We start from the raw sequence: 26,194 nt of genomic DNA on the forward strand, positions 1-26,194 counted from the left end.
CTCAAAGGTAAATTGCAGTATTCTTGTCAGATCACTGACTGGTCACTGCAGGCAAAATTATCATATGGCTACGATTCAGCGAGCTAAATCGTTTCATTGTAATTTATGTGAATCCGACTACGGTACACCATATCACGTAATTTGCAACTGTCCTGCAGTAGCACAATTGCGTCATAGGATCTTTGGATCCTACGTCTTAAATGAATCGGATTTTAGGAAACTAAAATTACGAGACATTTTGATGTTCCTTACCGAAAGCGGTATTGAGCTATAAGCTCTTATTTATCATGAGTATACCCCCCAGGGGGTGTACTTTTGATAAGTTAACTACCAAGGATTGCAGTATCCCTTCGGGGGTACAAAAATCTCTCGGTATATATATGTTTGTGTTTGTCCAAATTCCTCATCCACCCCTTCCTATTCCTCCTGTTTTCCTTCCCGTCCTCATCAGGTAAATGATGACACGGGCAAGATGGGCAAGGCACAAATCTTCCACATGATTGTGAGGAACGTGCTGCTCGAGCCAAAGATGCTGATACCTGATACCAGGATCTGGGAGGAAGAACAAATGCCGGAGGAGTGGTTGGATGGCCTCATTTGCCCAATTTCGAAAAGGGACATCGAATGGAGTGCAAAAACTATCGAATTACATTGCTCAATTCTGCCTACAAGGTGCTTTCCCGTATCCTGTTCTGCAGACTGAGACCGTTAGCGGAGTCCTTCGTCGGCGAGTACCAAGCAGGTTTTCGTGAGGGTCGCTCCACGACGGATCAGATGTTTACCCTGCGCCAGTTGCTATACAAGTTCCGGGAGTACAACTTGCAGACACACCATCTGTTTGTGGACTTTAAAACGGCGTACAATTCAGTTAAACGAAATGAGCTGTGGCAGATAATGCAAGAACATGGTTTTCCGACGAAACTAGTTACGCTGATTCGTGCGACGCTGGACGGGTCCAAATCATGCGTTAGAATAGCGGGTGAGACCTCAGCTGCTTTCGTGACGTTGGATGGACTGAAGCAAGGGATGTACTCTCTAACCTGCTATTGAACATTGCCTTGGAAGGTGCATTACGAAGAGCAAACGTGGAAAGGAATGGAACTATCATCACGAAATCTCACATGCTTCTTGGTTTTGCGGATGACGTCTATATCATCGGAATGAACCATAGAGCAGTGGAAGAGGCCTTCAGGCCCTTCAAAAGGGAAGCTGCGAGATTGGGACTTACCATTAATACCGCCAAAACGAAGTACATGGTTGCTGGTGGGGAACGTGGGAGCTCAAGTGGTGTTGGTGCCGAGGTGGAGTTAGATGGGGAACGATATGAAGTAGTGGAGGAATTTATATACCTTGGTACACTCGTGACATGTGACAACGATGTAAGCCGCGAAGTGAAACGACGAGTTGTAGCCGCGAATCGGGCTTTCTACGGATTACGTAGCCAGCTGAAGTCCCGTAGTTTGCAAAGTCACACAAAACTGGCGATCTACACAACACTAATCCTCCCGGTGGCCCTTCACGGACACGAATCATGGACGCTAAAGGAAGCTGATCGGCGAGTGCTTAGGGTTTTTGAGCGTAAAATTCTGCGATCTATACTTGGTGGCAAAATGGAAAATGGAGTGTGGCGCAGACGCATGAATCACGAGCTGTACCAAGTATACAAATATGCTGATATAGTGAAGGTAGTGCAATGTGGCAGGCTGCGGTGGGCTGGACACGTGGCCAGAATGCCCGGCGAAAGAGTAGCCAAAACTATTTTCAGCAGAGAACCAGGAAGAGGCCGTAGACTCCGAGGCAGACCCCGCACCCGGTGGGTGTGTGCTGTCGAACACTATGCACGTTCAGCTGGTGTTCGTGGGGATTGGAGAACGGCAGCCCAGGACCGACGGTACTGGAGGACCATAATTCGTTCGGCGCAGGATCGGTAACGGACCGTTGCCACTAAAGTAACTAAGTACGGGGAAAAATTCGAAAAACGGGCTGTCTTAAGAATTAGAGCTAAAACAATTGGCTGTCCTAAAATTAAATTAAAAAAAGAAAGCTTATTCGATTTAATTCTACTATGTATATTTTATTCACGACAGATACCTATTTCGCCTACGACTTGCAGGCTTCCTCAGTGTCTGTCAGAATTAAGTTTTCTGGATAAGTTTTCTTCTTTTTATTTAATTTTAGGTTTCGTATTCTACTAAGACGCTTCAAAAACTTCAGTCAATTGCCTGTCAATAAGCATAAAATATTAATAAAACTCAATAATATACTCTTACAAGATTTTCGTGTCAGATTCTTTTCGTCTTTAATCTATAATAAGATATATAACTCTAAAAAGAAAAAAGTCAAGACGGGAAGCTAAAACCTTTCTAAACAACAAAGCTGTTGTAATTCACAGGACTGAAGGATATTCCAACTAATAATTTCATATAAGTGCTCGTATCAATGAATCTCTGATGGATATCCTTGCATGTTTGTGATTCTCCTGATATAAAGTAATTAAATATAAATATTTATTATTGACCTAACATTAAGCTAATTGAATACAAATAATGAAATCAAACAGAAAACTTCTATTGTATATTATTTCACAGAGATAACGCGGCGTTTCTGTTTACAAGCGATGCTATAATACAAACGATGTCAGCATAAGCATAGCAGGCAATTAAAACGATTAGATTATCAGTTCAGCGTGCTCTCGACGGTTCCACTCCAGTTCTACCAGAAACGACGATGAATATCGTACATTCTGCTCTTATTCTAGTATTTCTAGTAGTTACCAGTGTTTCGCCAAATGGCATCGACGATGATCTAGAGTCAACGATGGACTTGCGAACGGCAGTAAAAGATTACTGCGAATGGAGGTATTCTTGTTGTGATTCTTCCAAAACTCTGCTGATCTGCCAAGAACTTTGTTTCCATTCGCTGAACTGCATTGAGCCAACTACGGAATCACCACAAGAAGTAGCTTTCAGTCGTTCATCGATGGTTTCCAGCAGAGCAAACTTCATGTATCTTCCAGTCAGTCGGCCGAAAAAAATAGTTTGTCCCGAAGGCTATCGACCGGACCATCGGAATCGTTGCCGATATGTGTTTGATCTACTGTGAAAAAAGAAGTTTGTTCCATTAGTTGGTGTAATAATCATTAAAAACAAGTCATAGATTTTTGACTTAGCTTTCAAAGCTAACTGTGTATTTAATAAAACTAGTTTACAATAAATATACCACTTTAAAGTTAGTTTTCGATATGACTGCCAGTGACATAATTAACTTTTTCAATAACATCCTGTGCTAAAACTATGGACTACGTCCAAACAACTGAAGTATAAAATTACTTGTTGTTGATAAACACTACTAGATTTCTTGGTACATAACAGATAAATTGTAAATCAATATGTTTAAAAACATATCTCAACCACTCGAGTTCTCCTCCACATGTTCAACTCACCTGCTGATAAGCGCAGTTATCTTTTTAAACTTAAAGATAACCGCTGAACCCATATGCGAAGGTTACGTAAACAGTATTCGCTTTACTCTTTAACAGTGAAGATGAGGCATAGGCTTACTGCCGTTATAACTGCTTTAGTTACATTATCAGCTTCGCTTCAAAGTGTTTCAGCTGAGAATATTCTTTTCTTACAAACGCTTGCATCCAGAAGCCACCATATTTGGAATAAACAAATTTTTGATCGGCTGTACGATAATGGACATAACCTTACAATTCTATCGTTTGAGCAAGAAACATCTGTTCCCGGAAAAACATTTTTGGTTGTTGAAGACTTCATGAAACGTGTGATGGCCGAGTATGAAAACGGATGGGATAACACTGACCTTCGCAGTCCTTTCAAGAACATCATGATGATGTATGAATACTATGGAATCAGCAGTCGAATCTTGGAAAAAGACGAAGCTATCCAGCAGCTGCTGGCTTACCCCAGAACGTTCAAGTTTGATTTAATCATTCACGATTTTACTATGGGCCAATTTCTTTTGGGATTTGTGGAATATTTCGGCAATCCACCATTAATTTCAGTGTCGGCCTTCAATATTCCTCCGCATGTAACAAGCATGGCGGATGCACCTCTACGAACAACTTATATGCCGCATTACGCTTCCTGTTTTGATTCTAAAATGAGTTTTGTCGAGCGAATCAAAAATAGTCTGTATTGGATGGTGGATATATTCGTGCGTAACCGAGTGTATATGTTCAATGAAGACCGTCGTGTCAAACGACTTTTCGGAAAAGAGGCCACATCTGCCAAGGTTATCGAAAGACGATCTGACGTTGTGCTGGTAAACGCCGACTTCAGCATGGACTACTATCAGGCATTACCTCCCAACGTGATTACTGTAGGTGGGCTTCACGTATCCCGCAAAGAAAATGTTCCTCCTATAATTAATCAGTTTATAGCACGTGCTAATAAGGGAGTTATACTGCTCAGCTTCGGAACCAACATAGGAAGTGATATGCTTGGTGAAACAATTAACCAAGCTATCCTAAACGTATTTCGTAATATGCCAAATTACGGGTTCATCTGGAAACATGATCAACCGGAGAAGCTCGGCATTCCACCACCGAATTTACTAATTCTAAAGTGGGTTCCTCAGGCATTTATTCTGTCAAATAAACGTACGAAACTCTTCATCAGCCACGGAGGACTATTGAGTCTGCAGGAAGCTACTTGGCACGGTGTGCCCGTTGTTGCACTTCCTATGTTTGTTGATCAGTTTTCAAACGCCGAAAAGCTCGTTAGAGCCGGAGTTGGTACGGCTCTGCCACTAGTCGAGTTAGATGAAACTAAACTCAGTAATGCAATCGCTAAAGTACTCGACGAACCAAGGTAACACTAGTTTTAAGAATTCAAATGGAGCATCAGCTTTAATCATACTATTTACAGTTTTTACACGAAAATGAAGGAAGGGTCGTATCATTTCAAAGGTCAACCACAACATCCGTTAGATCGTGCCATATTTTGGATCGAGAAAGTCATCGAAAACAAAGGATTGAGCTACTTGCGTTCTCCTGCTCATGATATGAGTGTACTAGCAGTTTATGGTTTGGATATAATAGGAGTGTTACTTTTGGTGATCATCACTTATTACATACTAATAAGGAGACACTTTAGAAAGAGACCAACTCCGACGAATGAAAAGAAATCCAAAAAAGAATAAAATGCTCACCAATTTTTTTCGACTTATTTGAAAAATTAACTGAACATAACCTAACATACAAACAAACAAACAAACAACAGAAGTTTGAAAATCAACTGGAAAAGGTGCATTCAACACGTTTGGAAGGGTAAATTACACGTAACAACCGATTCGAATTAAGCATGCTTTTATTTGTTTGTTTATTCACGTTAAAATAATTCGACAAACGCAAAGCCTAAGTGCTACATTCCGTTTTCGAAACTAGGCCTTCATTTTTATTCAACAGACTTCGCAGCCAGATGTTAAAGTACAAGCACCCCTCTGACACTCTGTCAAATCTCGATGGACAGGGTCAGTACGCCCTCTACGGATGACGGTGGTAACTTTTAGGTTGTATATGTGCCATCACTCTAGCATCACAACTATACTGACATCATTGTATGACATCGTACATCAACATCACTTATAAGCAGTAGTAACTCCCTTAAGATAAGAGATGGCGTTAGTAGTATCATCCTTTGCTGTGTAAAAGCGAACCTTCTTCTATGCCCAGGCTTGAGTTCTGGAGTCTTCGGTACAAGACAATTGCGGAGCTAGTGGTGGGATCCTATTGATCTCCCAACTGAGATTTGAACATGCGACGACTGGCTTGTAAGACCAGCGTCATACCTCGATGTCATATGGGATCTCATTTTTTAAAATAATATAACATATCAATTTGATATAATATTTAACAATTAATTAAGCGATTGTGAGGAACGTACTGCTTGAGCCACAAATTTTGAACCTTAATGAAAAGCAACTTTGCGTTTATTCTTACCAGTATCCTCTGGCAAAGAGCGAACATAACCAAATCTATCTCCGCTGCCCTTTAGCTCCTGTCCCTATCTTCACAGAGTTCCAGCTAGAGTACACAACCTTAGTTATCGTGAAGGAGAACTGTCCTTCTCGTATGTTGAACTTTTCATCGAGAGTCTGTTCATAATTAACACCAAGCAACGTCTCTCTCAGGGCAAGCGGCTGGTACGACATGTGGTTCCGGTCCACTACATCTAAGGTAACAACCACACCCGCGTGATTAAAATAAGGGCAATCGGCTAGATTACTGCGGCATTACGCTAGTCAACGCCGCCTACAAGGTGCACTTCCAGATTTTGTAACGTAGTCTATCCCCAATAGCAACAGAATTCGTCAGGCAGTCTCATATATAAACTGTGATGTGATGTGAGTGATGTGCTACGTGCGCGTTTCTTGAGTCCTTTCGAATCGCGCAAATGGTTGCGGCAATAGGATGGACTATCCTGTACGTATTCAATATCGCCATTGAAGGTGTGAGCCAGCAAGCGGGCATCGAAACGCGAGGAAAGATCTTCAGCAAGAGTAGCCAACTGCTAGCCTTCGCAGATGACCTCGACATCATTACTAAAAACCTTGGGATGGCAAAAACAACCTACGTCAGACTAAAGACGAAGGCTAGGAGGATTGGATAGTACAAATCAATGCGTCGAAAACCAAATATATGCTAAGTAGAGACTCCAGAGTTCAGAGTCCAACGTTTGCCTCCCACGTACAGTGACTATTGACGGCAATGAACTGTAAATTGTTGATGAGTTCGTATATTTGGGATCTATGGTCACCGGAGTAAGGAGATTCAACGACACATTCAAACTAGAAGTCGAGCCTACTTTGCCCTCCGCAATACGCTACGATCAAGGAGCGTACGCCGCCGCACAAAGCTGATAATGTACAAAACGCCAATCAGACCGGTAGTCCTCTACGGACTTGAAACAGTAACGTTGCTAACGGAAGACATACGTGCACTTGCCGTATTTGAACGAAAGGTGTTGCGAACTATTTTTGGCGGAGTACAAATGGGTAGCAGAGAGTCGCGTAGGCGTATGAACCACGAGTTGCAGGCACTACTTTGCGAAATTCTCATCGTACACCTTGCGAAAGTTGGGAGACTACGGTGGGACGTCCACGTCGCAAAGATGCCAGACGACTGTGCAGTGTAATCCGCTCTCTTCAAGAACCCCGCCAGCACCAGGAATAGCGGGCCCAACGTGCTAGATGGCTCGACCAGGTTGAAGCCGACGAATTGGCGATGAGTTGCTCATGACCAAGGACAGTGGTTAAGAATTCTTGATACAGCAAAAGCAACCCCGGCCCTCGGCTGGTAGAAGAAGAAGAAGGTTACTAGCAACACTTCTGCGCATCGCGCTTTTAGTAACTCCAACGCATTTGTTTTTTCACATAACCATTTGTAGTCAATGCCGTCTTAAAAAAGGGATTCTTACCTATTGTTTAACGAAGTTTAACCCATGTTATAATAGTTTTGCTAACTTTTTTATAATCGGTAAGTAATTTCAATTTTTTTTTTTTTTTTTGTAAAGTGAGAAAGTGTCGGATGGAAAGAATGGACATTTGGACATATAGACCAAATATATTGAATCATGTAATGACAGGTGCGATTCGCACCCATACTCTTTTGGTTGCCGGCCGAATGTTTTACTGACTAAATTACTGCCGCACTCTAATATTGGGTAGTCTAATACATAGTTTTATTCTCCCAATTCGATCATTTCACGCACCACACACTCGCCTCAGCGATGATATTTATTTTTGTATGATTGCTCTTTATTACTGCCGCCGAAAAGATAGACTACCGGGTCAATGCAATAAAACAATCTGTTGCCGGATGTCACTACGGCAAGTTTTGTGATTTACCGCCACCGAGTGTGTCTTTTTTTTTATTTACTTGTGTCTGACTCCGTACGCGGTCAAGAAGAAAATTCTTTTTAGGCAAGTATTCGTTTGTTTGTTCGTTCTCTCGCCTGAAGTTCCTTTGAATTTCAGCGGTATGCACTCCAAGGTCGCTACCGTTCATGATTTTGCTTACTCAACTCAAACGAAAACAACATCATACGTACCCATCAGATCACCTGTACGCACAGAACACTTAAAAACTATCAGCTCTGTTAAAACAGGGGGGCTTCCACAACAAGCGAACATTTTAACGTAGGACTACGTCTGTATGATATATTCGATGCGGTTTTACCACGTCGCTAAATTAGCAATAATAAGTTCCGAAAAGCCCGCAACCGTTTCTTTGATGCCAGATCTGCAGAAAACAGTAATCGTCTAAGGATCATCGCAAGTGACTACAACGCTCTACTTTAAGCGTCCTACACACTTAAATTTTTTTACCGAACTCTGAGCAGCCGAACGTTCGGTAAAATTCGATGGTGCCAATCGACGTTTACGGATCATTAGTAATGTTTGGCATCATAAAAAAATTTTACCGAACGTTCTGCTGCTCAGAGTTCGGTAAAATTTACGATATTTTACCGAACTCGGTACTTTTTTTTAAGTGTGTATGCAGCGTACGTGGACAGGTTGCAATCAAAATTGAAGCTGAATCCGTCGTCGTTTTGGGTTTTCATAAGGGCCCAAAGGTTATCAAAACGCACGAGTAATGTGAAGTCATAGAATGTATTTCGAGCTCAGCCTAAGGAGATGCCAATCTGTTGGCTGACTTCATCAAAAACATGTTACGCATTAGTTCGCCCACGTCCCATCCGAAAAGATTTCATCTAATACCATCATACGACATGAATATCCCGAACATCCGTTTATCGGATGGGGATGTGCTTGACGTGCTGAATGAGTAAGAAGAAACAAAAAGGCAGCTTGGAGTTGTTACCGGTGATATACCGTTGACAATGGTGTCGCTCTACGGTACAGCCAACCATGAATATTTATAAAATGGAAGGGACAATAAGTTAAAGTTAAATATTGGTAAGACTAGAACAAAAACATACTGTAGTATCGTAGTTCTGTAATACAAATAACTTCATTCGCATTTACATTGACCATCATAGTAGGCTATGCGCATTAGTTACAAAACCTATAAAAGACATAATACATTCTTACTGAATCTACCTTTCGAACCACACGTGTTTCATATATCTCCGTCTAGTTTGAAGCTGTTACATTTTGGCGACGACGATGGGATCGGCAAATTCGTTTGGTATGTATAAAATACTTAGGAAAATAACAAATCGCGAGTTGATTGCTTAAATGCAGATATACTGATGTGAATGATTCTAGCACGATCAAATTATAAAATAAAAAAAGGACTGTTTGGTTTGAGATACGTTGCTTGAATGCAGTAGACAGAAAATTTGATTTGTGACAAAGCGAAACAAGCTGATACTCGTTGCTTAAATGCAGTAGACGGAATTGTGATTTGTGAAAAAGAAACTCGTTGCTTAAATGCAGTAAGTGAATTTTGTTTTGTAGAAATTGGTTTCAAAATGTTCGCTTAAATGCACTTCGAACAAGAAAAGTTAGGTGATGCACAATTATAGTTACCATAGTAACTATGGTTACTTTGATGGGGGGCTCTGTAGCCGCAAGGTTACCGAGTCTGCTTTGACAAGCGAATGGTCATGGGTTCGAATCTTAGTAGAATCAGGCCATTCGATGTCAAAGTGACTTTAGCATGGGTTTATTCTCAGGCCCCTCATCGCCCTTCCTTCATGCTGAGTTCTATATTATCCCGATATGGCCTATTGACAGTGCAAAAATGAGACCCTTGTAGTAAAAATGCACTGGTTTGCTACGCCAGGGATGACTATAATTGGGGACTGTGCGCTGTCATGTGGAACGAGGTGGATAAAGTAGAGTAAAGCATTGAAAGAAGGGTACCCAATTACACACAAGCACGCATAAAAAAAGAAATTCAATAAGCATATCGCTCACTCAATAGCGACTATAGCTAAAATAAATGCAGTGCGGGTTATACAACAAACACCCGGGCGATATCACAATAGATCTAACTTACTGGTCGCAGTGATGAGTCCATACAGGAAAAAAAAAAAATGGTTACTTTGATGATGCGAGAAAATCAGAATAATGCAGTTCGAACAAGAACCGTTTGGCGATAAACAAAAATGGTTACCTTAGTAACAATGGTTACTACGGTAACTATGGGTTGAGTTATGAAAGCAGTACGAAACTTGCAGAGACAAAGTAGTTACGAGCTGAACAAAGTAGAACATATTTGTCAAGACATACAAGATATTTTTGTTATGTCAAGTAATCGGTTAGTTGTTTAAAAGTAATAGATATACGTTGAAGAATTATTTTATAGTGAGACGCATTTATAGTTAAATCAAGTTAAAAAAAAAATTTGAACTGAGGAGTCGAGTGACTGATGTGCTGATTGATTTGATGTTTTACAGAAACAACGCGATCACTTGGACTGCAGCTAAGACCGTTTGAATACGCGTCGTATACTAAGGCGTGGTTCACAAATTACATAACGCAAAAATTGTAGTTTTTTGACCCCCTCCCTCCCCTATGTAACAATAAGTAACGCTTGGCATAACCCCCCCTTAAAATTACGTAACGTTAACTATACCTCCCCCCCCCCCTTCCCCTACCATTGAAAAAAAAACGCACAATTCGTTTAATTTATTTTATTTTTATAAACTCAAGAAACGCATCAATTCTGTATTCCTAACAAAACCACTCTGATCGGAATGTCAATTCTGAATTCTGATCAAACTGTATTATATAACCACCCCATCGGCAGACAACCATGTTTTCGCCGCCAACATCTCGTGTGTGAGATAGCATGTCAGCACTGCGTTTCACTCATCTGCGAGCAGCCTGATTTGGGCCCGCTGTCAAATTTTGAGCCCCGGACATGCTGTCGTTGACGTTTACTGCAGCTCGATATAGAGATGTCGATGGGGTGGATATAACACAAGTTCTGAGTTTAGAACAAAATTTGGATCGAGAGTAGAATTGAGGCCAAAATTTTAAAGAGTTTGTTGGGCTCAATGGTCTTTACCTGCTCAGATTTGTTCAGCAATTTTTTTTAATTTCATAAATTTGTTACGTAACTCTCCTCATGACTCCCACTCCCTCCTGCGTATCAAAAAGTAACGCAAGCTCAACCTCCCCCCCTCCCCTCTGTGCGTTACGTAATTTGTGCACGAAGCCTAATGATGTTGGCATAGAGTGGCGTAAGTGGCTAAGATCTTTTGAGGCCATGATTCGTGCAAGCCGGATTGATGATGACGAATGGAAGCGAGATTTATTACTGCACTATGCGGGACCGAGCGTTCAGGAACTCTTCGATACATTACCCGAGGTACCAGGAATTAACGAACGTGGACCGTTGCTGAATGTTGAGCATTATACACCGAATATGACTGCTTACGATGAAGCCAAAAGTAAGTTGAATGACTTTTTCTTGCCAAAGGAAAATTCTACCTATGAACGACACTTGCTACGTCAAATGAAGCCACGAACTGGGGAAAATATTGACGCCTTCACTATTAGATTACGCGTTCAAGCAGAACGTTGTGGGTTCGGTGATGGAGCGGAAGAAAATATAAAAGATCAAATTATTGAGAAGTGTGAATCAACTAAACTACGTCGCGAATTACTAAAACAAGGGGATGTCAATCTCGACCAGGTGTTAGGAATAGCAAAAATTTTCGAAACCGTCTCTCAACAAGAAAAATCGTTTGCCGGTGTAGGTGAACTGAAATCACAGGATGTTAATAAGATTGAAACAACATATGGAAAAAGGAAGAAATTCGACGCGCCGAAACAGTTTGAATGTCATCGTTGCGGTTACTTTGGACATGTTGCTAAAGATGATAGTTGTCCAGCAAAAGGGAAGCTATGCAATAAGTGCGGTGGAAAGGACCATTTTCAAAAGAAATGCCGTAGCAAGCAATCAAGGAATGAGTCGAGGAAAACAAATACTAATCCAAGATTTGAAAGCCGAGTAAATATTAATAATACTGATATGGGCCATAAGAACGACCAAATGAACGTTGTAAAGCACATAGCTGATGAACAAACTGAATACGTTTTCAACATTACAACATTGGATGGCAATGTAGAAATTCGGTGTGAAATAGGTGGCGTTACTGTTTCAGCAGTGATAGATTCCGGTTCTAAGTATAACTTGCTTAGTGAATCAAATTGGGAAAGATTAAAGGAAAAAAAATAAATGTGTCAAACCAACGTCGAGAAGCGTCAATGGTGTTCAAAGCTTATGGAGGACAATCGTTACAGCTAATTGGTGTGTTTACAGCTACGGTCAAGTTGAGTGATGCTAGCTTATCGGCTGAATTCTATGTTATAAAAGGAGATGGTAAAATTTTGATTGGACGAGATACAGCAATGGCTATGGGTGTCCTAAAGATAGGAATGCCTGTTAATAAAGTAGAAGTTAATGCTGAAAGTAAGAAGCTAGGAACAATCAGAGATATAATCGTAGATATTCCGATTAAAGCAGATGCTGTACCAGTTGTTCAACCGTATCGACGAATACCGGTGGCTTTAGAGAAGGTAGTGGATAATAAACTGGACAACTTGCTTGAGCAAGGTGTTATCGAAGCGGTGAACGAACCAGCGAAATGGATATCTCCTATAGTAGTGGTACCCAAAGGAAATGATGGCGACGTGCGCATATGTGTAGATATGCGTCGAGCAAATGAAGCTGTAGAAAGAGAAAATCATCCTTTACCAACACTTGAAGATTTTTTGCCACATTTGGCAAAGGCAAAGGTTTTCTCTTGTTTAGACGTAAAAAATGCTTTTCACCAGGTAGGTGATGTGTCTGACGATATTTAATATATATAACATATATATTGCATCAGTTTTGGTTTTGATTGTTGAATTAAATCAAATAAATTTTCAAGTTTCGGAAGCTAAGATCTTAATGTTTTATTTTAGGTTGAAATATCAAAGAAATCCCGCGAAATTACTACGTTCATTACGCGTAAAGGCTTGTTTCGTTATACCCGACTAATGTTTGGTATAAACTGCGCGCCTGAACTGTTCCAAAAAACAATGGAACAGATTCTGAGCGGGTGCGAAGGGTGTTTGATTTATATCGACGATATAATTATTCATGGATCTGATCAGAGTCAGCATAATATAAGATTGGAAAAGGTCATTCAAAGATTACATGAATGGAATGTGATCCTAAACGAAGAAAAATGTATCTATGGAGTATCTGAAATGAGAATTTTGGGACATATCTTGTCAGCAAATGGAATCAAGCCAGACATTGATAAATTAGACTCCATTCGTCGTTTCCGAGAACCAAAATCTGCAGAAGAGGTAAGAAGTTTCTTAGGCTTAGTTAATTACCTTGGCAGGTTTATTCCCGATCTGGCAACTTTGACGCATCCATTACGACAATTAACGGTTCAAAAACAAAATTTCGTTTGGAAACTCGAGCAACAAGTAGCATTTGCTAAGTTAAAGGAGCATATGACTTGTCCTACTACATTAGGATATTTCGATGAATCTGATCGTACGCAGTTGGTTGCTGATGCCAGCCCGGTTGGGTTGGGCGCAGTCCTGCTTCAAATTAATGAACAAGGTCCAAGGATTATTGCTTACGCAAGTAAAAGCTTATCCGATGTTGAAAAGAGGTACGCTCAGATCGAAAAGGAGGCACTTGCTCTTGTTTGGGCAGTTGAGCGATTTCACTTCTATTTATATGGTCGGTCATTCGAATTAATAACGGATCATAAACCGTTGGAGGCACTTTTCGGTCCAAGATCCAAACCATGTGCCAGGATTGAAAGATGGGTTGTTCGATTACAATCATACAAAGCAACAGTTGTCTACCGCCCGGGCAAATCAAATATAGCAGATCCATTATCACGGTTGTCCGTTACAGATAATGTGACTGGAAAATCTTTTGACGAATATACAGAACATTACATAGCTTGGGTAGTTTCTAATGCATCGCCGGTTGCTCTGAAAATCACAGAGATTGAAACAGCATCTGAAATTGACAATATTATTCAGTCAGTCCGTCTTGGCATAGAAGAAGATATTTGGTCAGAAAGTGCATTACCGTTTAAGGTATTTGCTACAGAATTGTGTTTTGCTGGAAAGATTCTGTTACGAGGAACTAGAATGGTAATTCCAGAATCACTGAGAAAACAGACATTGGACTTAGCTCACGAGGGTCACCCTGGTATGACTATTATGAAACAGCGATTGAGAGCAAAGGTTTGGTGGCCAAAGTTAGATACGCAAGTTGAACAATACGTCAGAAATTGTCGAGGATGCATGTTGGTCGGAGCACCATCTGCACCAGAACCGATTAAACGAAGGGAATTACCCTCAGGACCATGGCAGCATGTAGCTATCGATTTCCTTGGACCACTGCCGTCCGCTCATTTTTTATTCGTGATAGTTGACTATTTCAGCCGTTATATAGAGGTAGAAATCATGACAAAAACAGATACAACTGAAACTATTAAACGTTTAAATGCAATATTCGCTCGTTTTGGTCTGCCGCTTTCCATCACCGCTGATAATGGGCCTCAATTTATAAGTGATGAATTCCGAGAGTTTTGTAGTTCCAACAATATAAAACTAATTAACACAACTCCGTATTGGCCCCAACAAAACGGCGAAGTCGAGCGACAAAACCGATCTCTTTTAAAGAGACTGATAATTAGTCAAGAAACAAATTCTGACTGGATTGCAGAATTAAATAAATATTTACTAATGTATCGTTCATCTCCACACTCAACTACAAAAAAAACTCCATCTGAAATGCTTCTTGGCTTCAACATACGTGATCGGCTTCCGTCAATTTATCAGCCAGCAGATGAAGATGAGGAAGTGGTAGATCGTGATAAGGAGGCTAAAGAACGAGGAAAGTTATATGCAGACATAAGACGAAATGCTAAACCAAATAATATTGCTGAGGGAGACGATGTTCTGGTAAAGAAAATGACAAGAACAAATAAACTATCCCCATATTACGAACCGCAGGTTTACAAGGTCCTGAAAAGAAAAGGAGGAGAAGTTATAGTGTCTTCAAAAGACTCAGGCGTAAAGTACCGTAGACACGTTTCTCATTTAAAGCCAATTCCTCGAGAATCACTTTCAGAAACTAATGAACTAGGATTATCTACTAAATCAAGCAATGAGAAGCAATCTGATAGATGTAAACGAATTATCCGTAAACCAGCTTATATGCAGGACTATGTACAATCAGTATTGACTGATCCCAATGATGCTTAGGATTAATAACAAAAAAAAAATAGATAGTAAATGTAGTATCGTAGTTCTGTAATACAAATAACTTCATTCGCATTTACATTGACCATCATAGTAGGCTATGCGCATTAGTTACAAAACCTATAAAAGACATAATACATTCTTACTGAATCTACCTTTCGAACCACACGTGTTTCATATATCTCCGTCTAGTTTGAAGCTGTTACACATACTAACTGTGAATAACACCTATTAATCCCCACCATAGGAGCAAACATCTAGCATCCCGCAATAGAAAATTGGTCTAAAAAAGACCCAGCCCTGCGGAATCCGGGTTTTGACATACGGAAGGCGAAGTTCGGTTTTCGTCTCGAGTGCAAACTAAGAAGAAAAAGTCGATCAGAAACAGAAGTTTGCTGTACTGTGAGAACAGTAGCCACGTCAGTGGGCGGAAGTAGTAAAAGTAATCTGCATGTGAAAATTTTATCCCCGAGTTCGGCCAAGAACCGTAATCACCAATAGTGAAATTCGTCAAGTCATCAGTGTCGTTTGTAAACCAGCAAACTGGATAGTTTTCTCGGAACGGAGGCAGAATTGTTTCCCACGTGTTCAATTATCTACACCGCACGTTACGGCCCGTATTTGCTGCAGTTATCCTAATACCCTCACGACGCCCAACCAACAAGTCGCAAGAAAACATTTCGGACCTGCATTAAAGTACGATCGTTGTTGCATACTATTGGAAAAGTATGATCGTTGTTACGTACCACGTGTATTTAACGGAACATCGTCCGTTGCTCCGTTGCGAACTGTAGTAGCATTAAGTTTCAACTGTAACTCCATCTGAAAGCTCTCCATGAAAGCTCTCTATTGCTTTCTAGTTCGTTCAATACTGGAAAACTGCAATTTAGTTTGGTTTCCACATCAGTTGACCTGGAATTTGCGGATTGAGCGTATTCAAAAAAGGTTTGTCCGACTTGCATTACGTGAGCTTCCCTGGCGTGACCCCGTTAACCTGCCACCGTATCCGGATCGCTGCCGTCTACTCGGAATCGATACACTCGAGCGCCGTCGAAAAAGGCAACAAGCAATTTTTATAGCAAAACTGATCAATGGTAATGTTGATTCACTGACACTTCTGTCTCTCCTGAACTTCCGCGCTTCTCAACGTACTCTCCGTTTAACCGGCTTGCTACAAACCAATTACCACCGAACATCATTTGGTTATCAGGAACCGATTACCGCGTGCATTAGGGCCTTCGAAATGGTTGAACAATTGTTTAATTTTAATGAACCAACGCAGAAATTCGTCGCGAAACTAAAAGTATCGAATATTTTATAACGTTGACGCACATTTATTAAGATTTTAAAAATTCAGATGAATGTTCTGTAGAAATAAATAAATAAATAAATAAAATCTTACGCCGGTCGAAGTCCCAGAACGCATTAGTGGACAAAAATCATCCGTGAAGTTTATCTGCGAGCTACTGGTCGTCGGTTTACTGCTATACGCCGGACTGACGAGCCTCCTTGATATCGTCATCGTCACACGGGTGAGTTGCCAGGAGGAAACGGACGTTTCGAAGGCTAAAGCTCACCACCAACGTTGAGGTCGATGAGTTTCTCCTTCGCATCCGAGCACTAGGAGTAGAACTCCTCGTCTGATCAACGGAATCGAATTCGTAGAATTGCACCCGGATTCGTAGTCCTACGTGAATGTCCCTCGTTCGTTTCCCTGGGCACAGAGTTCCATACTTTTTTTGGGCTCGAGCGTCAGGGGCCGAATATAACGTTCGACCATACGTGTTTCGGCCTTTTGTGATTCGGCCATTCATGATTCGACCATTAGATATATTATGCCATTTGTAATTTCAGCTATTTATGTTTCGGTTATTTGTAGGTAATCCTTTTTTACGTTGGTGCTTTCTGAGAATTGCATAGAAAGCTGATAAATAAAAATTGCATCGACGTATTGGTTTAATTTCTCTCAAGGAACTACTCTAATTCATAACATTTCAACCAAATTTTATTACCTATGGTAACAAGTTACTACATTTTGAGAATGGATTTAAACAAACCGCATGTCTACAAAAAAATCCGAACTTATCACCGCTTCCAAGTTGTTCTATCAAGCCAATGCTATTTTTTACAGCGGAAAGGGAATGTGTTATCTCGCATTTACCGCGAGTCTGATTAGTCTGATAGCTCAGTCGCATGTTGGTCAATCACCGGTATAATGTGTATAATCAGTAAATATATTGTGCCTGCACTGCTGCTTCTTTTGGTACCAGTTAACTGTGAAAATATTTTATTTTTACAAACCACGCCATCCAAAAGTCACCACATTTGGAACAAGCAAATATTCGACAGGCTACATGAGAGCGGACACAACTTAACCATTCTGTCATACGAAGAAGAACATTCGATTCAAGGCAAAACATTTCTCTGTGTGAAAAATTTTTACGAAAAAATAATGGCTCAATACGAACAAAATGGGAATGGTTCTTTTGCCGAAATGACACCAACGCAGAACATCATCAACATGTATGATTTCTACGAAAAAGCTAGTCAAGTATTGTTTACGGAAGAAGTCATTACGCAGCTGTTGAATTATCCTAAGACATTCAAATTCGATCTCATCATCCACGACTTTACCATGGGGCAATTTCTGCTGGGTTTCGTAGAAAGATTTCGTAACCCGCCGCTAATTTCCATTTCAGCTTTCAATGCTCCTTCGTACACAGCATGGCTAGCAGACCTACCGATCCGGGTAACTACTATGCCGAATTACGCAAGCAGTTTCGGACCACAAATGACTTTTTCCGAACGTTGTTGGAACTTGGTCTACTGGAGTTTAGATTACTTCTACCGCCAGTGGGTTTTTATGCCCAGTGAAGATCGTAGACTCCGAAAGTTGTTTGGCTCAAATTCATCGAGTTCAACTCAATTGGAAAAACATTCCGATCTCGTACTTGTGAACATGGATTTTAGTACGGACTATTGCCAACCACTTCCTCCAAATGTGATTCCTGTAGGCGGACTACACATTAATCGACAAGAGCAGATTCCTCCCAATGTCGCAGAGTTTATCAATCAACCTACTAAAGCGGTTATACTTTTTAGCTTAGGTACCAATGTGAAGAGTGAAGGACTAGGACTTGACATTAACAAATCAATTCTAAATGCGTTCGCCAGTATGCCGGAGTATAATTTCATTTGGAAACATGGGGATCCTATTACGCTGGGAACACTACCATCAAATGTATTAGTACAAAGTTGGATTCCACAGGTCACCATTTTGTCGAGTACTAAAGTTAAGCTACTAATTAGCCACGGCGGGTTGCTAAGCTTGCAAGAAGCAGTATGGCATGGAATTCCGGTGATTGGGATACCGTTCTTTGCCGATCAATACCAAAATGTCGATAAGTTGGTGCGGGCAGGAGTTGCACTAAGCCTTCCATTACGTAAACTCAACCAGAATAGTTTGAAGGAGACTATATTGACAATTCTACAGGATGATAGGTAAATGCAATCAATTATGAGGGTAGGGTAGCTGACTACTTCGGCAGGGTAAACTATGGGTAGCCAGGTCAGCATTTAATATCCGACCGAAGCCCTCACCTACCCCGCATACATTGCTACTAACGTCAAAATATAATTTAGATACCACCGGAATATGCTACAGCGTTCAAAATGGTTCGAAAACCAGCCAGAAAAGCCGCTGGAGCGCGCAATCTATTGGATTGAAAAAGTAATACAAAGTAAGGGATTGTTACATCTGCAGTCACCTGCACACAATATGACGGCATTTCAAGTCTATGGTATAGACCTAGTTATAGGTGCTTTCATTACCTTGGCACTTATTCATAATCTTGCAAGGTACTTGCTATCTTCTGTCAATAAACAGACTTAGTTGCTTTCGAGCAGAGCGTAAACAATCGCTTTTATTATCTCGCTAGATCTCGCATTACGTCACTAATTTGAATACAGTTTCATCGACCCGATGAAATACAATATCGGCCAAAGATCTACGTGCTTTATCAGATATGTGCCCCCTCCAAGGACGCTACTGATGCTGCGTACGATGGTGGAGGTTCATCGATTAATAGGTACTTGTCCAGTTTCTCATACGATGGCGGAGATAGAAGAGTAGTATCGTAATCCGGTGGTGGGCAGGCTCGCTCTATGTCCTGCTGCACGGTAAATATCGATACTTCATTTACGTGCAGCGGCCCAGCCCACATGCAGGTTCCAATTCGATGCGTTAGATATAATGTTATCATGATACAAATCACAAACAGAGCCGCAGCAAGACCCAATACTATGAGCTGAGTCCCAAATTCATCCGACCAATCGTTTTGGTTCATCGTGTAGTCCAACAGCAGCGCTACAGCGACTAATGATGGAATTGTAACCAGCACGATCGCGAGATCAATTACGCACTGCTGGTACTTCATCTTCAATATAAAATGAACTATTGTTTTGAACATTTTCACAGAATCGAAACTTCAATGTACTTACGGTGCTACATTTTGAAATAACTCGAATAGAACAGAAAACTTATTGGTCCTGCCACGAACCTCAACGCTCTCGGATACAAACCCGCTTAACTCGCCACAACGCTAGTTTCAGCGACAAACTGCGACACTTAGAAAGAAAGAAATTCCAAACAGCAGACAGTTGACAGTAAACTTCATGGTGTTTCTATCTCTCATAGGAATAAGATAAACGAATTGTTGACACACTCTGATTACGCAGAATAGTCGCCGTCTGCAACCACGCCAAGGCCTCGGGAAATCACTGGTGTCTGTTATCGACTACTAGACCAAACGAACTACGCGTGACGTAAGCCATCACACCTGGTTTTAATGGTTCCAACAGAAATCGCACTTACAATTAGGAACTGAACTAGCGTGCTAATTGGTTAAATAAGGCTTCCCGACCACTGTCCATTCGAAGCATGTAGGGAAAACCAAATCACAAAGCTATACTAAATCGTAGGCTAATTCAAAGGTGCTGGATTAGGATTGTACTGTAGCGTCAGTGTAAACAAATCGCAGATTATTTGTCTGTTGGCTTAAGCATTTACATCGTGTTCCGGTGAAGTAAATAACATTCTTACGAAAAATGAACTACTACCATCCGGAGGAATCTCCTCTAATTAGTTTCTTTAATTGACCGGACCCTGCGGAATCATGCTTTTAAATTTGATCCCGCATGCTTTTAAATTTGACCATTATCGATCTCGATTTCGATTTACGACCATTTTAGATCCGACCTTGTAATTCATCTTTTTTTTATAAAATCAATTGTCTGTGGGCTCTACAGCCTAAAGAACTCTAAAAACGAGTGTACCGAGCATTGACGCTTCTTACACGAGAAAGAAATGGAAATTGGAACAATAGAATTTCCGAAAATCGCACAAAAAAATTCTTTCAATTTTGTCTATCCTTTCGTAGGTTTTTGCGTGGAAAATAATAATTTTGGAGACAAGAATTTTTTCTATGGTGAATTGAGACCCCTCCTCACCTTAGGAGGGGGGGGGCTCCTATACAAATAAAATACAAATTTCCTCCTAACTCCAGAACTAATCAAGTAAATAGAACCAAATTTAGCAAGTGGGTGTTTTTGTATTTTTTTTTTCTATGGTGAATTGAGACCCCTCCCCTCTATAGGAGGGGGATAATGACCCCTCTCCCTTTTAATAGGGGGGGCTTCCATACAAATGAAATAGAAATTTCCTCATAACTCGAGAACTAATCAAGCAAATGGAACCAAATTTGGCTTGTGGGGGGTTTTGGAGGCAGGAATTTTTTTAATGATGGTTTGAGACCCCTCACCCCTGTGGTAGGTGGATAAAGACTCTCATACAAATAAAACGGAAATTTTTACGTAACTCAAAAACTAATCGAACTCGAGAAATTTCTCGAACTCGAAACTCTTTCATAAAACATTAATCAATAACAAGACCACCAAAAACTATCAATAGTAACATTAGATAATTCAGCGCGAGACGACCATAGGCCGCAAGTGGTGCCGACGACCTGCCGTCGGAAGCGCCAGCCACTTCGGGGGGCAGCCCCCGTAGAGATCACCTCTATCTAGGTTTATTTATTTTCCTAGATCTACTGACCTCTTCAGTTGGGTCACCCCTGCGAAATGGTACTTTCTACGCAAAGATTTTCCGTGAAATGGGACATTCCGCGTAAGGTTTTTCGCGAAATGGTATTCTGCGAAACTCTATATTCCGCGTTATGGTCAACCGAGGATTTCTGTCTGTCCGTATGTTCCTTATAGAATTGAAAACTACTGAACCGATCGACGTTAAAAGTTGCATATAGGGGTTTTTGGGGCCAGGGTAGCTTCTTATAATGGTTAGAGACCTTATAATGGTTAGAAACCCCTCCCCCACTAAGAGGGGGGCTCCCATACAAATGAAACACAAATTTCTACATTACTCGAGAACTAATCAAGCAAATGGAACAAAATTTTACAAGTGGGTGGTTTTGGAGACAAGAATTTTTTCTATGGTGAATTAAGACCCCTCCTCACTTTAGGATGATTTATCTGTTTAGGAATTTTTTCTATGATATACTGAGACCCATCCGTCTTTTAACAGGGGGGCTCTTATATAAATGAAGTACAAATTTCCTCATAACTCAAAAACTAATTAATCAAATGGAACCATATTAGGCATGTGGGTGTTTTTGGAAGCATAAATTTTTTCTATGATGAATTAGGACGCCTTACCTTTTTAGGAGGGAGTTCTCATAACTCGAGAACTAATCAATTGTCAAATTTAGTTCTATTTGCTTGATTAGTACTCGAGTTATGAGGAAATTTGTATTTCATATGTATGGAAGCCCCTCCTCTTAAAAGAGAGAGGGGTCATTATTCCCCTTCTAAAGAGGGGAGGGGTCTCAATTCACCGTAGAAAAAAAATTGCCTACAAAAACACCCACTTGCCAAATTTGGTTCCATTTGCTTGATTAGCTCTCGAGTTATGAGGAAATTTGTGTTTCATTTATATAAGAGCCCCCCTGTTAAAAGACGGATGGGTCTCAATATATCATAGAAAAAAATCCTAAATAGATAAATCATTCTAGCGACCATAATAAAGTATCCCATAGAATAATTATTAAATTTTCAGCAGACTCCATTGTTTTGCAGCGTATGCCCATGAAATTTTATCGTACATGTTGATGTGAAAAGTGGATACAAACAACGCGCCTTCGAAATTTCGCAATTTTTGAGAACTTGTTGTTTTAATAAAGTAAATATATTTAGTTAGTCAATGTCAGTTTCTAGCAAAATCATTTTAGTTGGTTCCTGTGACACGAAAACCGATTGATAATAACTTTCATTCTGCAAAACACTTTGCTTTGATAAATTTTTGTTTGCGAGCTAAAACGGCCTCTTTCGATGATGATGAAATCTAATATACTTCACAATAATCTAATTGGCCAGAGTGTCACCATTTTATTAGCTCCATAAAACTAAAACAGATTTATTGCGGTTTGACAAGCAGCCGTAATAAGATCAATTTTTATTGGTGCACCATATTGTATTGCTATGCCCCGCGTATGATAAGTTTATAAGACACGAGGTGCACTAGTTTTATCGTGGCAGCCACATAAAATCTGCTTTGTTTGTCTGCTTTGTTAACAGTTTTATGATGGTTTTATAACTAGCTATAAGTGTTTTTTGACTCGCATGGTATTAGTATTGCATAATACCATAATAAAACCAGAGGTAATAATCAATTCCGCAATAAAACAATTATAAAATTCTAGTAAAACCAAGTCGCTTTAGAATTGTTATTTGGGACTGCGTATATACATCATTGAAGGAGAGTTCTAGGCCCTAGTTTGTTCCCTTGTGGGGCACTAGATCGGTTACAAAATTGATTCGAATGTGCATTTCCTAGTCTAACGGTTAACCAGATATAACCTCAGCCAGTCCACAAAGTTAGGCAAGTTAATTATGTAAAGCCAAAAGCAAACTTGTCGAGCAAAGCGTTACTCGACGTGGCTTACATAATAGGGCCCTAAATTTTGAGATTCGCAACGGCGTATTCATGGTTCGCGACGAACTTCCTGTAACAGACGTCCTAATCCAAAAGGACTTAATTTTCTCTGAATTCAGTATTATAAGCGTTTGTGCTTTTATTACAGTGTGGACAGAGTCCCCTACGAAAATATAGTGAGTGATAATGACTCAACATATGACTTCGAAATATCTGCGCGACTCCCGAAAACGAGACTATCGTAGTCTTACATCACCCATGTGGCCGCGTTTTGTACACAACCACAAAGAAGTTAAAAACGGTATCTGATATGCGTGTGTGTGTATAGTGTGTACCATCTTCGTCGCAGTCGTCATCAGCAGCAGAAAGCCAGGCTGGCTCGTATTGTTTCAAGCAGTCGGCTCCATTCAACTCGACTCTTGGACCACTCATCGCCAATTTCCCAGCCATCTCAGGAGTCGCAAATTACTCTCAATCTGATCGAGTCATCTTGCATGAGCCTACTCGTTCATGGTGCCAGTGGGGTTGTTGAACAGAACTATTTTCGTCACGTCTGTCGGTTGACATCCTCACGACGTGTCCGGCCCACCAGATCCTACCGACTTTCGTCAAATGTGCTATGGGAATCACTCCAGCCAGCCAAGCAGTGCCTGTAGCTTGTGATTCATACACCTCCGCCATTCTCCGCTTTCAGTTTGTACTCTGTCAAGTATCATTCGCAGCACCTCCGCTCATGCTGATACCTGATACCGCTCGAACACGGCGAGGGCGAGTATGTCCTCTGTGAGCAGCGTCACAGCTTCAAATCCACAAAAAAGTACCGATTACATAAGCGTTTTGTACACTGTCAGCTTCGTACAGCGGCATATGCTTCTTGGTTATAGCGTTTTGCGAAGGGCAAAGGAGGACCAATTTCTCGCTTGAATGTGCCGCTGGATTTCCTTACTAGTGTTGTTGTCCGTGATCACCAGCACGATGATCACCCAAATACACGAGTTCATCTACCACTGCTAGATCATCGCCGTCAACGGTTACCGTCCGTGGGAGACGCGCGTTTCTTTTTTTAAGCCTCATCCTTTCATATATTTAATCTTCGACGCATTTATTTTCAACCCAATCCTCCTAGACACCGTTTCCAGTCTGGCGTAGATTGCCTGCGCCTTCGCAGGCTTCTTGGCTATGATTTCAAAATCATCTGCCAGGCCAAGTATTTGGCTACCATTGGAGAAAATCGTGCCTCTCGTTTCGATGTCCGCTTGTCGGATCACCCCCACAAGAGCGATGTTGAACAGCATGCAGAATAAGCCTCGTCGCATCTCAAAGTGACTCGAGAGTGTCCCGAGAAGCGCACGAAATACATCACGCGACCCAATGTAGCTCTGATCAGTCGTGTCAGTGTATCCGGAAAACCGTTTTCGTGCATTATCTGCCATAGCTGGTCTCGATCGACTGTATCGTTTGCTACTTTAATATCAATAAAGATCTAATGCGTGGGCACGTTGTACATTTCTGCAAGATCTGTGGGAAGGGGAAAATTTGGGCCGTATTAGTGTGAGCCCCCATGAAACCCGCCTGATAATTCTCTACGAAAGCTTGTGCTATCGATGACAGCCGGCGTAACAGAATCTAGGAAAGTACCTTGTAGGCGACGTTTACTTGCGTTATTCCGCTGTAATTGCAGTAGTCTTCCTTTTTGTAGATGGGACACACCACTCCTTCCATCCATTCCTCCGATAGCGTCTCTTCATCCCAAATCTTGGAAAATACCCAATGTAGAGCCGTTGCCAGCGTTTTAGGTCATGTTTATAATGCTCTGCCGGTGGCCGGTGCTTAGCAGCGTGGTGGTCTTCAGTAACCGGATTTCTCGTTTGACTTCTTGGAGATCAGGTGCTGGGACATTACCACCTTACATGGGCACTCCTAGGTTAATTTTCGTTTCGCCGTAGACAACTGGGTCTTTTCTAAGGGGTGTAAATCTGTTCTAACGGCGGGGGAGGGGGGGGGGGGGTTATGCGGTTGCTATGGAAGCCACTGCAGTTGTTTGCTGGTTGAGTGGAAAAATGTAAACATTGTTTAGTTTTCGTAGACCAGCCGAAGAGGAATTTAGTTGAAGAGAAGCGAATTTTTGTACTTTCTTAGCTATCATTTTGTGAAGTCATCTTTACATTGGGTCAATGTGACAATATTTCTCGAAGAATAGCCACAAAACTGCACTTCCGTGTAACTAAATTCCATTCCGGCTGGTCTTCGAAAACTAAGCAATGTTTACATTTTTCCACTCAACCGGCAAACAACCGTAGTGGCTTCCATACTAACCGCAGTGACTGCTGTCTGTCAAAACCGAACTGTGCCCTTCAGAAAGTTTGTACCCATCAGCCGCCATTATCGCTCGTGGAAAGCTGGATATAAATTTTAAGCGTTCGTTATCTACAAATATTCGTTAATATGGCTAAAGTTGTCTGGAAAGTTTTAAAAGATGAGCATGAAAGAACATCAATGAATATTAGTATACTCTAATATACGTTATTTAAGTATATTTATTTCGTAGTTATTACTTTTAACAAGACGTATTTAACATATCCATATTATTCATAACCCTTTCCTGCTCTTTCGCAAAATTTGCCACGTTGTATATCAACACTAGATTAATATGAAGATAATTATGAAGAATTTCAGTTTCATGACTCTTAGCAAACTGAAAGCATAGACAATTATGCAATACAATATCCTTCAAATAAGCATTTTTTTAAATTAAGGCTAAAAATGTCATGTCATGACCATTACAAATGACAATCATTAATTTGCTTGTTTTATCTCACAAAACCTCCTTGCATTTGTTCTTCCGATCCCGCCGATATCCTTCCGGACAATAATGTACGTTGAGAATGTGGATCGGTTTCGGCACTCCGCTAGGATCAACACAAACAACGGATGTAGGATCTCGGCACAACTCCTCACAGT

At 40.9% G+C, this 26,194-nt stretch overlaps 3 protein-coding genes across 3 annotated transcripts; 2 read left to right on the forward strand and 1 right to left on the reverse strand.

Moving 5' to 3' along the window:
• Positions 1–3,543: 3,543 nt before the first annotated feature.
• LOC128745720 (UDP-glycosyltransferase UGT5-like) lies at positions 3,544–5,166 on the forward strand. Its single transcript, XM_053842800.1, has 2 exons — positions 3,544–4,835; positions 4,893–5,166. The coding sequence occupies exons 1-2, from the start codon at positions 3,544–3,546 to the stop codon at positions 5,164–5,166; spliced, it is 1,566 nt and encodes a 521-aa protein (XP_053698775.1).
• Positions 5,167–17,443: 12,277 nt separating this feature from the next.
• On the forward strand, positions 17,444–19,191 carry LOC128745721 (UDP-glycosyltransferase UGT5-like). Its single transcript, XM_053842801.1, has 3 exons — positions 17,444–18,729; positions 18,871–19,086; positions 19,167–19,191. Exons 1-3 carry the CDS (start codon positions 17,444–17,446, stop codon positions 19,189–19,191), a joined length of 1,527 nt encoding a protein of 508 aa, XP_053698776.1.
• On the reverse strand, positions 19,130–19,865 carry LOC128732567 (uncharacterized). Its single transcript, XM_053825842.1, has 2 exons — positions 19,729–19,865; positions 19,130–19,664 (listed from the first exon to the last, which is right to left on the reverse strand). Exon 2 carries the CDS (start codon positions 19,662–19,664, stop codon positions 19,248–19,250), a length of 417 nt encoding a protein of 138 aa, XP_053681817.1. The 5' UTR covers positions 19,729–19,865; the 3' UTR covers positions 19,130–19,247.
• Between the last annotated feature and the right edge of the window lie 6,329 nt (positions 19,866–26,194).

Source organism: Sabethes cyaneus, chromosome 1 (assembly GCF_943734655.1).
Source record: "Sabethes cyaneus chromosome 1, idSabCyanKW18_F2, whole genome shotgun sequence".
Taxonomy (NCBI): Eukaryota; Metazoa; Arthropoda; class Insecta; order Diptera; family Culicidae; genus Sabethes; species Sabethes cyaneus.

Bases quoted from the DNA above. Each gene is read 5' to 3' on its own strand.
- LOC128745720 (XM_053842800.1), top strand. From the start codon at position 3,544: ATGAGGCATAGGCTTACTGCCGTTATAACTGCTTTAGTTACATTATCA. The intron at 4,836-4,892 runs GTAACACTAGTT...TACTATTTACAG, and splicing joins AAAGTACTCGACGAACCAAG to TTTTTACACGAAAATGAAGG.
- LOC128745721 (XM_053842801.1), top strand. From the start codon at position 17,444: ATGTGTATAATCAGTAAATATATTGTGCCTGCACTGCTGCTTCTTTTG. The intron at 18,730-18,870 runs GTAAATGCAATC...AATATAATTTAG, and splicing joins ACAATTCTACAGGATGATAG to ATACCACCGGAATATGCTAC. The intron at 19,087-19,166 runs GTACTTGCTATC...TTATCTCGCTAG, and splicing joins CTTATTCATAATCTTGCAAG to ATCTCGCATTACGTCACTAA.
- LOC128732567 (XM_053825842.1), bottom strand. From the start codon at position 19,664: ATGAAGTACCAGCAGTGCGTAATTGATCTCGCGATCGTGCTGGTTACA.